Consider the following 12636-nt stretch of genomic DNA (forward strand, 5'->3'; position numbering starts at 1 on the left):
TTCTTTGGGATTGGAATGAAAACTGACCTTTTCCAGTCCCGTGGCCACTGCTGAGTTTTCCAAATTTGCTGGCATATTGAGTGCAGTGCTTTCATAGCATCATCTTTGAGGATTTGAAATAGCTCAACTGGAATTCCATCACCTCCACTAGCTTTGTTCGTAGTGATGCTTTCTAAGGCCCACTTGACTTCACATTCCAGGATGTCTGGCTCTAGGTGAGTGATCACACCATTGTGATTATCTGTGTCGTGAAGATCTTTTTTATACAGTTTTTTTGTGTATTCTTGCCACCTCTTCTTTATATCTTCTGCTTCTGTTAGGTCCATACCATTTCTGTCCTTTATCGAGCCTATCTTTGCATGAAGTGTTCCTTTGGTATCTCTAATTTTCTTGAAGAGGTCTCTAGTCTTTCCCAATCTGTTGTTTTCCTCTATTTCTTTGCATTGATCGCTGAGGAAGGCTTTCTTATCTCTCCTTGCTATTCTTTGGAACGCTGCATTCAGATGAGAATATCTTTCCTTTTCTCCTTTGCTTTTCGCTTCTCTTCTCTTCCCAGCTATCTGTAAGGCCTCCTCAGACAGCCATTTTGCTTTTTTGCATTTCTTTTCCATGGGGATTTTCTTGATCCCTGTCTCCTGTACAATGTCACGAACCTCTGTCCATAGTTCATCAGGCACTCTGTCTATCAGATCTAGTCCCTTAAATCTATTTGTCACTTCCACTGTATACTCATAAGGGATTTGATCTAGGTCATACCTGAATGGTCTAGTGGTTTTCCCTACTTTCTTCAATTTAAGTCTGAATTTGGCAATAAGCAGTTCATGATCTGAGCCACAGTCTGCTCCTGGTCTTGTTTTTGCTGACTGTATAGAGCTTCTCCATCTTTGGCTGCAAAGAATATAATCAATCTGGTTTCGGTGTTGACCATCTGGTGATGTCCACGTGTAGAGTCTTCTCTTGTGTTGTTGGAATAGGGTGTTTGCTATGACCAGTGTGTTCTCGTGGCAAAACTCTATTAGCCTTTGCCCTGCTTCATTCTGTACTCCAAGGCCAAACTTGCCTGTTACGCCAGGTGTTTCTTGACTTCCTACTTTTGCATTCCAGTCCCCTATAATGAAAAGGACATCTTTTTTGGGTGTTAGTTCTAGAAGGTCTTGTAGGTCTTCATAGAACCGTTCAACTTCAGCTTCTTCGGCGTTACTGGTCGGGGTATAGACTTGGATTACTGTGATATTGAATGCTTATCATGGCCAAGGTTGTACATGGGTCACTGGTGGGTCTTAGGCAGTTCTGCTCTTGGGGGCTGACTGGCTTTTGTCTGGGGCCATAGGGTGACTGGGACACACATCTTTTGTCATCTGGCAGGCTACCTTGGGCCAGTTCACATGGTGGAGGCCGGGCTCCAAAGAAACAGTGGATGTGAGTGTTCCCGTTGCGTTTCCCTCATCAAAGCCGAGGCAGACAGACACACTCCAGCTCTCAGTGGAAGGAGGTCACATGTCAGTGGATGTGCATGCAGGCCGGGGACACTGCAACGTTTTTAGATTTTCTCCGCTCTCTGTACCAGTCTTCTGGGACTGCTGTAACAGAAAGCCACAGGTAGGGGAGCTCACACAATAGACATTTATTTCCTCGTGGTTCTGGGGGTGAAGTTCAAAGTCAAGATCCAGTGAGGTGGGTTTCTGGGGAGCCTCTCCTGCAGGCCTTCCTGCTGTGTCCTCACGTGGCCGTGCCCTGTTCATGTGCTGAGACACACACAGAAAGAGAGAGAACTCCTCCCTCTACTTGAAAGGCCACAGTCCTATGGGATCAGGGCCCCACCCTTATGACCTCATTTGACCTTTGTTGCCTCCTTAGAGATCCCAGCTCCAAACATAGTCACCTTGGGCTAAGGGCCTCACCAGGTGGATTAGTGGGCACACAGGTGGGTCCGTAACGCCCTATCTCACCACACGATGTGTGAGTGTAGGAGGTTGCAGGCCTGGGAAGTGGCAGTCATCACTCCTGCCCACACTCCGCTGGCCACGACTCCTTCACGTGGCCCCGCCTACCCGAGGGGAGCTGAGACTTGCAGTGACTCAGGGAGTCACTCGGGTGGAGTCAGGCGGAGTGTTTGCCACGATCAGCTGGTATGTGTTTTTCTCCAGCGTCACTGAGCACCTGGAGACACAAGACGAGGCAGCCTGTCCCTGGTCCCGGCATTCTCTTATGTTTGTAAAACTCATGACCATTTTGAAAGATGCTCACACACATCCTCTCGTTTAAGTGTGTGCTCAGTTGCTCAGCTGTGTTTGACTCTTTGCGACTCGATGAACCGCAGCCCGCCAGGCTCCTCTATCCATAGAATCCTCCAGGCAAGAATACTGGAGTGGGTTGCCATTCCCTTCTCCAGGGGATCTTCCCAACCCAGGGATCAAACCCAGGCCTCCTGCACTGCAGGTGGATTCTTGACCGTCTGAACCGCCAGGGAAGCCCTCTCATTTAGGAGCTCATCATAATAATGTCGGCTGGAAGAGAGGAAACAGACCAGAAAAGTCGCGCGATGGTTCAAGTTCATTTGGGTGTCGAGTGTCAGGTGCAGTGTCAGATGGCAGGTCCCTTGGCTGCAGAGCCATTGATGGGGTGACGCTGCCCTGTGGCTGTGGGGTCTGGCCGTAGTGGCAGTGTCCTTGGCGATGACGTCCAGCAGCAGCACTCGCGGCTGTGTGGTCAGTCGGCTCTAACCCATGGTGGTGGTGGGCTTCTTGGAAGGCAGCAGCCGTGGCCCACGGCTGTGGAGTCCGGCCGGGCAGTGGTGCAGAGCTGGGGTGGCGTCTGGTCTCCGGACTGCGGTTGTACCCCCTGCCTCCTGCAGTCCTGCTGATCCCCGCCTGCCCTGGGTTCTACCTGAGTCCTGACAATCTTCCCACAGATTCCTTCCTGCTCCAGTGACCAGAGTCGGCTTCTGCCACTTGCCACCAGTGACTCTGGCTGCCACTGCTGAGGGAACTGTCTGAGTCTGCTTAGGCAGCTATGACAGAAATACCATAGACTGCGAGGCTGAAACAACAGATGCGGTTCTCAACAGTTCCTGAGGCCGGAAGTCAGAGATCAGGGTGCCAGCCTGGGGTGGGGACTCTCTTCTGGGCGTGCAGATGGCTGCCTCTGGCTGTGTCCTCAGGGTGGGTGGGGAGAAAGATCACGTCTTCTTACGAGGATGCTAATCCAGTCCTGGGGACTCCACCCTCACGACCTTATCACCCCCGAAAGACCCTGCTTCTTTGTACCATCCCCTTGGGGGTTGAGCTTCAACATGAATTTCGGGGATGGGGACACAAGCATTTGGGCCACAGCAGGAGCTTAGGAATGAGAGGCCAGGACACCCCCACCCCGGGTCCGAAGCGGGAGCCAGGCCGGAAGGTGGTCCCGCCTCTAGGTCGCCGGCGTGGAGGGGGGCAGCCATCTGTCCCCACGGCAGCCCGCGTTTTCTGGGGCCCGTGCGGGAGCAGGTGCAGCTGCCGGGCGTGGCAGGAGCCTGGGTCGGGGCCAGTGCTGCGGAATGCAGCAGGGCACTGCCCCTCCCCGCGGGGATGAGCAAGTGCCAGGCGCCCGGGGTGGCGGATGTGCTGGTGGCCACAGCCCCCCAGCGCCGCCCGGCTCCCTGCCGGCTGTCCTAGGCCAGCGGCTGGGGGGCCTGGGGTGAGCGGGCAGCTGCCCTGCAGAGGCGGTGCCCCTGGAGGAGGGGAGAGCAAGGCGCCTCCTGGGCCTGGGGTGACCCTGCTCCGCATCGCTCCCTGGGCAAGCATTCCCGGGACATTCGAACGGAGCTCATCACCCCCCGCCCCCCAGGGCCCTGCCTTCTCAGATTCCTGGTGACAACAAGGACGGGGGTGCACAGAGAGGGCGGACTTGGCCCTCTCTGTACCCAGCATGGTGGTTGCTGAGCTGGGACCCCAGCCCAGCGGTCTGCCTGCCCCCATGGTCCCCATGCCCTGCTCGGGGCTCAGCCAACGGGGGTCAGTCCTGGAGGTGCCCGCGGTTCTGAGTGTTAGGTCCTCCTCCGTGAGAGGCAAGACCTGGACGGGATGAGGACGTGCACCCGCGTTCCTGCCCGTGCGGATTTCAGGGGAACAGGACACCGCAGGGCCTTCCCCCTTCCTGCCAGCCAGAACCTCAGCCTCCTCAGGGTGGGACCCCAGCTTGGGTGCACTGCTTCTCCTTGCTTTGCAGGGTGCCGTCCTGTCTCTGCCGTTGGCCCCGGGGCCTCGTCGACGCTCCTAGAGGCGTGAGTGTCAGAGGTCGTCTCAGAAATGGGGGCTGACGTCTGAGATGTGGACCCACCTGGGTTCCCAAAGAACCTGGGCAGCTGAGCTGGGGCTGTGGGTGGAAGGAGGGGAAACCTGAGGCTCAGAGCTCCCCCGCTGTAAAGGGGGCTCTCTTGGGGGCCTTTACGGAGCAGCCTGGAGGCACGGACCTCCCCGACCCTAGCAGCCAGTGGCGGGGAGGATTGCAGGTCCGGGACCAGACTCAGAGACTGGGGCATTGTGGCCCTGCTAACCAGCTGGCAGCAATCCACACCGGGATCCCTGCTGCCAGGGGACAGGAATGAACCCCTCCCCCCCCCAACCCGCATCCCCCTGCTTATGGAGCAGGAGCGGTCTGAGGGATTGGAGGGGAGCAGAGAGCAGCCGGAGAGCTGGGTGGGGGAGTGAGGCGAGGTCCTGGCCAGAGCCGACCTACCGTCGTCTGTGATCTGTGGTGTCCGGTGACAGCTCGGGTGGTGGGAGGGACAGGTGCGCGAGGGTGAAGCCAGCTCAGAGGAAGGCACACTTGAAAACCGGGACCCACCCGAGGCCTCCCCAGATGCCTCCTCTGGTGGTCGTTTCCTTTGCTTTCGGAAGGGGGGCCCCCTCCCCCGCCCACCCACTGGGGTGAGCAGCGTCGGAGCCCCAAGGTCCGAGCCTCGGCTGGCCGCGCAGCCCCGGAGAGCAGGGCGCTCAGGTGGCCCCAGGTGCCGCGGGGGGCGCATCGCCTAGGCGGGGCGCGGGTGGGGCAGGACCAGCGGGCTGGCACCTCGGCCCCGCCCGCCGCGCGCGCCGCCCCGCCCGCCGACCCGCCGGCCGGCGCACTGCGCTCCCGGAGCTATTTTGAAAGTGACCCTGGGCTGGGCGGCCCGAGGGGCGGCGGGGAGAGGCGCGGCGGGGCGCGGGAACCATGACAGAAGATGACCGAGGCGGCGCTGGTGGAGGGCCAGGTCAAGCTGCGGGACGGCAAGAAGGTCGGGGCCGCGGCGGGCGCGGGGCGGGGCGGGCGCGGGCGGCGGCTCACGCTCCCTCTGTCCCCCGCAGTGGAAGACTAGGTGGCTGGTGCTGCGCAAGCCGTCGCCGGTGGCAGGTGAGCGGGCGCGGGGCGCGAGCGCGGGGTCGGGGGGCGCGTGCGCGCGCGATTGGCCGCCGGCGGCCTCCTGCGTGCGCCCGGCAGGCCCGGAGCGCCGGCCAGCTCTCCAGAAATAGCCGGCGGCGGGCGCCCCAGGGCGAATGCTGTAACCGGAGAGCGCCCCGGCCTCGGCCTGCGGGGACCCTCCCGGCGCCCCGACTCGGCCCGGAGCCCCGTCGTCGCCTCAGACCCCAGGCCCCTTGGCCGACCCCCTCGGCAGGAGGGCTGACAGGACCTCAGAGGGACCTGGTGGGGTTGGGGGGGCCTTGGAGACCTGAGGGTTGAAAGGGCAGGAGCCTGTTCTGGTCCCCTCCCCCATCGCGCCGCAGGGAGCATCTCAGAAAGTCCCGGCCCAGTGGGACTGACCCCAAATCCAGACTGGGTGTCCGGGCCGGGCTGACCCCAGGTGGCCCCTCCACCTTGAGGCTGGACCACCCAGGTGGGAACAGAGAAAGGGGAAAGTGGCCTCCTCTGGGAATGTGTCCTGGGAGCCCCCCAGTCCCAGTTCCCCACCAGGGCCAGCGCGCCCCCCTGGGAGGAGGCCGGCAGGGCTTGCGGAGCTGGGCATCTCCAGCCCTGGTCCTCAGTGAGCAGCGGCGTCCTGGAGGCTCTGAGCTGGGAGGCTGCAGCTGTTCGCGGAGACAGGTGCCCTGGAGCTGGCCCAGGCCCCCAGGGGTCTGTGTGGGCTGCTAGGGGTGTGTGTGCACGCTGCCTCACACGTGCGAGGCTGTCGGAGTCTTCCGGCACGCCTAGGGGTGTCTGGCAGTTCCCAGGGAGGTCCCCTCCTCCATCCGTCGGCCGAGCCAGCTCTGGTTGCTGCATGGTTGCGGGGCAAGGGCCTGCGTTTGGCCTCGGACACGTTCTTCTCCTGCCTGAACCTCAGTGTCCCCACCAAGGGGGCCTGAGCCCCGCACCCCCTTCACTCAACTGACCGGTCTCGCAGGCCCAGCCCTGTGCCTGGTGCTGAGGGGCCCTCGTCCCGGGGAGCTCAGGGAGGCCTGGCGGGGCTGGGGGCCAGGAGGCAGTGGGGTCCCCGCACCAGCCAGGCTCTGGGTGGCTGAGGTGGGGCTCAGGCAGTGTAGAAAGAGGAGGCAGGGGCCAGCCGGGGCCTGAAGCGGGGGCTGCTTGCGGGGAGGCTGATGAGCCAGAGCCTGTGCGGGCCTCTGGGGAAGGTGACCCACCCGAGGGCAGCCCCAGGCGGGCCAAGTCCCTCTTGCTGAGGTGGGTGGTGACGTGCAGCCCCTGGCGGTGGGTGTCGTGTCCGTAGCTGAGAGAGCTGGGTGAGGGCTGTACCCTGGCCGGTCCCAGTGGACACACCTGCGGGCCGGGGCCCTCCGGCACCAGCTCCTCACCACCGCAGACTTCGAGTCTGTAAGTGGACTTGTGGTTGTAGAGTCTCTCCTGGGTCTTCCCACGTGCAGCCCCGCGGGAGGGGAGCGCGCCACGGGCCTCAGGGGAGGGAAGAGCCGCCTCTCCAGGGTGCTAGGGCGGCGGGGCTGGAGGGGACGTCCCCAGAGAAGAGGGTCAGGCACTCCAGGCAGGACCCGGCCCGGGGACTGGGCGGGAGAGGACTGGGGTGCGGAGGGTCCACCCGGTGCGGAGCGTCCCAGCCCCTCTGGGTCGCTGTCCGCCCTGAGCCCTGCACCCTGTGTCCTGGTCCCCAGAGTCTCAGGACCCCCACTGTGGTCCCCCATCTGGTCCGAGGACCCATCCCCCCTCATGTTTCTCCTCCCTGGCCCTTAGCCAATGAGCCAGCCCCTCTCCGGCTCGCTGGGGGCCTCACAGCTGGCCTCCGGCTGTGAGGGGTGCGGCTGCCTGGTCCCCCTTATCCTGAAGACCGGCTCCCTTGGGTAGACCTGGGTGGGGGGCAGGCCCTTGCATGTGGGGGTCTCACTGCTGAGACTCCCCAGATCCCGGCTGCAGCAGAAGGGAGCCTGGGAAGGGGAGGAGGGGCCGCCCTGCCTGTCGTGAAGACCCCAGGGTTCTTGCTTTTAGAAATCGTTTTCCTCCCAGGAGGGCCCACAGGGAGCAGTAGAGGGTGTTGGAGGCTCTGGGCAGGCGGGGGCACAGAGGGCCCCCTTCCACTTGGTCCCTTCTCTGCTGTTTGCGCTTTGTCTTAACCAGGACCACTTATGCTCGTAATAAAATTCAGGTGATCAGAGGGAGGAGAACTACTACGGAAAGAGGGGGCGGTCTTTACGGAAGCTTCAGTGAGAACCGCCCCTGGGTGTCCCCACCTCTGTCCTGGCCCGAGGATTCCTGTCCGGGTCCTTTCCCCAGGCCAGGCCCCCGTGAGAGGAGGGTGGTGTGGCCCACCCCTGTGACCCTGGGCAGCCTCTCTCTGCGCCTCCCTGGGTCGAGGCTCAGGATGGTGGGGGGAGTCTCTCCTACGGTTGAGCTCTGGAGGGCGGCCCACCCACGGGCGAGGCGTCCAGAGGGTTGCGAGCAGCCAGGGCAGCTCCCCGGGCACCGGCTCCGAGGGCCCTGCTGCAGGGACTCACGTGTGCGCTGCTGGGGCTGCGTTATTCTGCCCAGAGAAGCCGCCAGGAGGGACCCTGAGTCCTGGAGTTGGCAGGGTCTTGTAGGCAGCGGGGCTGAGACCTGGTGACCCAAGGGCTCTGGCCCTGGATGAGTGGGTGTGGTCTCCTGACCACCCCCTCAACCCCGCCATGTGCTTCCCCCCCTCCGCCAGGTGGGAGTCCACGCTGCTCCCGTCCTGGGGAGGGCTGGTCCAGTGCTTCCCCTGCCGTCTACGCTCCGTCCTGGTGCTGAGTCCTGGAAGGCATGGACCCTGACTCAGCCTCACAGGTGATGCCGGGGCTGAGGCCTGCCAGGGGACATAGGATGGGAGCCCAGCCGCTCTCAGCAACACCTGGGTCCTGTGGACAAGCCAGGAACGAGGTCCTCGGGGCACATGCCCCCTCAGCTCCCTGAGCCTCATCCCAGCAGCCTCCACCCCACCCCACACAGTGGCAGCTCCGCTGAGGTGGGCACATTCCAAGACGGGGGGACTCCCAGATGGTGACGCCTGGGAGGGTCTCGCTCTGGTCCCACCTTCTGGTCTGGGATTGGCCGTGTCCCCTGGGAATGGGTGTGCCATCTCAGTCCCAGGGTTGGGCCGGCCCCCAAGCACGGGCTGAGGGTGGTGACCAGCCCTCTGGTCTCTGTGGACCCTCGACATGGAGGGCCAGGCTTCCTGCAGCCCCTGGTTCCAACCAGGAGTCGGAGCACCCGGGCTCAGGTCTGGCTTCTGCTCTGACCAACTGTGTGGCGAGAACAAGTCCTCGCTGGGCTTGCAAGGTGGTCCCTGCAGAGGGTGGACGGCCAGTGGGTTTGCGGTGGGCCCGGGGCCCTGTCTGCTCCTGCTGCCACCTGTGCGCAGAGCCCGTGAAGCCCCTTGCACCCCACGAGGCTCCCTGGCACCCCACGAGGCTCCCTGGCACCCTGCACACACACACGGTGGGCGCACTCTCCCCCTGAATTGAATCAGCAGCAGGCCTGGGCCTGCGTGGGTCAGGAGGCCCGTGGGTCAGGGGGGCTGGGGCCTCGGCAGGCGGGCCTGGTCAGCAGCCCCCAACCCCAGCCCTCAGATGGCCCCTGGGGCCGTTGCCCAGCGGCTCTGCGGAAGGCATTGCCCAAGGTCACTGTGACCTGCGAGGACTGAGCCCCACAGCGCTGCTCCAGCCGTGTCCCCGTGGGTGGGCATCCGCCTCATCTCCCCTGCCGGTTCCATCCTCCCTACTGGCCCCCTGCCCCCACGAGGCCCGGAGGCCCGCGGCTTCCCAGCCGCCCTCCCAGGCGCTCAGCCCTGGGCCGTAAACGCCTCCGAGTGCCCATGACTCTCATGGTTATTTTTACATCTTCAGGCGCCCATGTCCAGCTGCCTGCGTGCAGGCCGCCTGGTGTCCCTTGGGCCTCTTGGGCTCATGTGTCTGTGACAGAAACCCCACCCCGCCTTGCCGCCCCCTCTTCTCCCCAGGCACCCCCCGCCCCCCATCCAGAATCATCCTCTTCTTTCCTTTCCCTCAGCCCTGCCTCTGCCCACCAAGGGGTCCCATGAGCTGGCCTGCCTCTGGCAGGGGGAAGGCCCTGCCCACTGTCACCGTGGTTACTGCAGAGCCTGGGCCCCCTTTCCTCTGCCCAGCCTAGGCCATAGGTCGCCCTGTGTCCATTCTCCACATGCAGCCAGCCTGGGCCCTGTTTGATGATAGCTCTCAGGCTCTTGGGAGCCTCTGCCTGGCTCAGCAGGCCCACCTGGCTGGACCCTACCTACGTTTCGGATGGCTCTTCCCCACCCCCATGCTGGCCTCTGGGCTTCTGCACTAGCTGTTCCCTCTGGCACAATGCTGTTCCCTGCATGCTGCCAGGCTGGTGTCTTTCCTCCCTCGGGAGTCTGTGTCCTGTCTGGGAGGTCCCATGAATAGCTGCTATCATCAGGTGCCCGCTCCGGGCCCCTGAACAGCACATCCTCAGGATTTGCTTCTTTATCCACCTTTCCCATGTTCTGACCATCTCCCCTCTTGGGTTTCGGCTCCACAGAAGCCGGGCTGTGTCCCCAGGTCCCTGGGCTGCTCAAGAGCAAAGTGAACCAGGCTTAGGGCTGCGGGGGAGGCCGCCAGGCGGGGGGATGGAAAAGGAGGTGAGGTGGGCTCCGAGGGGCCCCAGCGGGGGTCTTTCAGCGGCCCTTTTGGTGAGCGGGGCTGCCGGGCATTTGCCTTTTCTGCACCAGGAACCTGCGCCCTGCCCCTGGCTGGGCTCGGTGCAGGCAGGTGGAGGGCAGGGTGGGCGTGCATGGTCCACAGGCAGACCCTCCCTCGCGTTTTGTGGTGATTGGACGGTGCCCGGCTCCAGGCCGAGGTCCCTGCTGGCTGGCCGGTGGCTGAGGGCCTCTGTGTGCCCAGCCAAGGCTGTGTTAGTACCTCGACTCTGTGGCGTTCTCATTTGAAGAATAGAGGCTCTATGAGCTGAGGGGGGGTCTCTTGGGCTTGGACCGGTCAGGCGATCCCTACCGTGGTGCCCACGTACAGAGTGTGTGTGTGTGCAAGCGAGCAGGTGTGCATGTGTGAGCATGCAGGCACACGTGACCGAGTGTGTGCGTGTGTGTGTGTGTCTGTGCGCGGACCACCTTGTTTCACCTTCACACTTTGGTGGTGGCCCCTCTCTGCCTCCCTTCAGTACGACAACCCCGGTCGGTCCACTCCACCCCCTGTCCGAGCCGCCCCTTCCAGGCCGCCCTCCAGGCCCTGCAGGCGGTGTCAGCTCCTGCCCCCGGGGTCTGGGCGGCTCCAGGCCCGGTGGCCGCCTGGCTGAGGCCGGCTGCTCTGTGCGGGGTCCTCGGGCCCACGTGGCCTGGCATGGAGACAAAGCGGGCGCCCCAGGTGCGGGGTGGGAAGGCCGGCAGCGCTCCCCCGCTGGTGACCGGGAGACCTCGCCGAGGGACCAGCCTTGCTCACAGGCCTCGTGTGAGGGGTGCAGCCCTGGGCGCTCGCGGCGGGGGGCCCCAGCCGGGCTGGGCAGCTGGTGTGGGCCCCCGCAGCCTCCACGCGGTATGTCCAGGGCCGGCGGGCCGCTGCCCCCAGAGGCTCTGGCGATCTCGCCCGGGTCCCAGACCTGAGAATTTCTGTTTTCCTGGCGCCTGTTCCTTCAACAGCTTTTCACTAAGCAGCACTGTCTGAAGGATGGGTTTTAAAAATAGGACCCTTCACAGCAGGAGCGATGGGAGGGGAGGGGGCGGGGCAGCTGCCGGCCCGGGGCCACGCTTGCTGCCCCTCCCCTGGGCCACGTCCTTCCCCAGCTCGTGGGAGACCACTGCGGGGTCCGGGGGTGACTCCTCCAGCCCTCACTAGGCTGTGACTGTGGGCAGCTTCCACTGGGCAGAAGGTGGGGGCTCGGCACCCAGGGTGCTCCCCTTCCCCGCCGCCATTTAGTTCATATTTAAACACGAGACCAGTGACTCGCCTGCTGTCTCAGCTTCCTGGGGCTGTGGTAACAAAGTGTCGCAAACCCAGGGGCGACGAGAGAGATGTGCTCTCTCCCCGTCCTGGAGCCTGGCAGTCTGCAATCGAGGTGCTTCTGCGAAGGTGCTGGGGAGCGCCCTCCCGCCTGCCCGGGCTCCTGGGCTCGCGCGCACGTCGCTCCGGGACTTGCCTTCTTGTGGCCTCTCCTGTGTCGCTGCCTCTCCTCCCCTCTCTCACGAGGACACTCATCTTTAGATTTGGGGCCCACTTGGACAATCCATCGAGATCCCCAACCTGACCACATCCGCACAGACCCTTTCTCCAAACGAGGGCGTGTCTGCAGGTTCTGGGGGGCAGGATGTGGACACGTCTTTTTGAGGGGGTCCCCATTTACCCCACCGCAGACAGGTGAGGGTGCAAGTCGACTCTCAGCTCTCTGAGTACGCTGGAGTACGCTGTGAGCTGATTTCAGACAGAGCCAGGATCCAGGAAGACTGGACAGGCTGTGGGAAAAAGGGTCTCAGGGACAGATGTTGGCTCTAGCACGCAGGTCCCCAAACCAGCCTTGCAAGGGCAGGCGTCCTCCCCCCGTGACAGCAGGAGGCATCAGGGAGTCTCGGGGCAACCCAGGGGCCCTTGTAGCAAGCTGGACTCCAGACCACGAATCGGCAGACCGGGACCTGAGCCAAATCTGGCCCGTCTCTTGCCTCTGTGATGAAGTTTTGCCGGAACACAGCCATACCCGCGTGTGTGGTCTCTGGCTGCTTTTGCAGTTAAGGAGCTGTGACAGGGACTTCCCGGGTGGTCAAGTGGCTAAGACGCCACGCTCCCAATGTGGGGGGTGCGAGTTTGGTCCCTGATCGGGAAACCAGCTCCCACAGGCTGCAATGACAGATCCCGCAGATCCTGCCTGCCACTTTGAAGACTGAAAACCCCCAGGGCTGCAGCTAAGACCTGGCACAGCCAAATAAATAAATAATGAACAGAAACAACTGTTCACAGACTGTGTGGCCCACACAGTGGAGTATAGTTACTGTCTTGACTCCTCACAGAGAAGTTTACAGACCCTGCTCTTGGCTACATCACTGGGAGCATAACTCCTAAAACAAAGGAGGTGGCCGTCTTGCCCTGCCTTTGCTGGTCAGGCCACGATTGAAGCAAACAGTCTTTCCTGGGATAGAAAGGCCTCACCATTATCTGTGCTGGGTGACAGGACTGTCACAGCAGAAGAGGACTGCCTTCGGAGCTTCCCTTCCAGGGTGGG

At 62.7% G+C, this 12636-nt stretch overlaps 1 protein-coding gene and 1 long non-coding RNA gene across 7 annotated transcripts in view; one reads left to right on the top strand and one right to left on the bottom strand.

Moving 5' to 3' along the window:
• Positions 1-1609: 1609 nt before the first annotated feature.
• On the bottom strand, positions 1610-5068 carry LOC145542208 (uncharacterized). The gene is made up of 2 exons (XR_014079666.1): positions 4720-5068; positions 1610-4356 (listed from the first exon to the last, which is right to left on the bottom strand). It is a non-coding gene; the product is annotated as an uncharacterized LOC145542208 (long non-coding RNA).
• Positions 4735-12636, top strand: part of DOK7 (docking protein 7) — a 34423-nt gene continuing 26521 nt past the window's right edge. For 2 of the 6 annotated variants that reach the window (XM_081580549.1, XM_081580573.1), the window contains exons 1-2: positions 4775-4990; positions 5328-5373. Coding sequence is in view for 2 of the 6 variants with exons in the window: in XM_081580540.1 (XP_081436666.1) it covers positions 5204-5257; positions 5328-5373 (100 nt within the window). In the remaining 4 variants the exon portion in view is untranslated. Of the gene's footprint in view, positions 5258-5327; positions 5374-12636 lie in introns of all 6 variants that reach the window. The other 4 variants (XM_081580562.1, XM_081580540.1, XM_081580559.1 and 1 more) reach the window with 4 other exon arrangements.

The sequence above is a fragment of the Giraffa tippelskirchi genome, chromosome 1, assembly GCF_054371585.1.
Source record: "Giraffa tippelskirchi isolate mGirTip1 chromosome 1, T2T-mGirTip1v1.2.pri, whole genome shotgun sequence".
Taxonomy (NCBI): domain Eukaryota; kingdom Metazoa; phylum Chordata; class Mammalia; order Artiodactyla; family Giraffidae; genus Giraffa; species Giraffa tippelskirchi.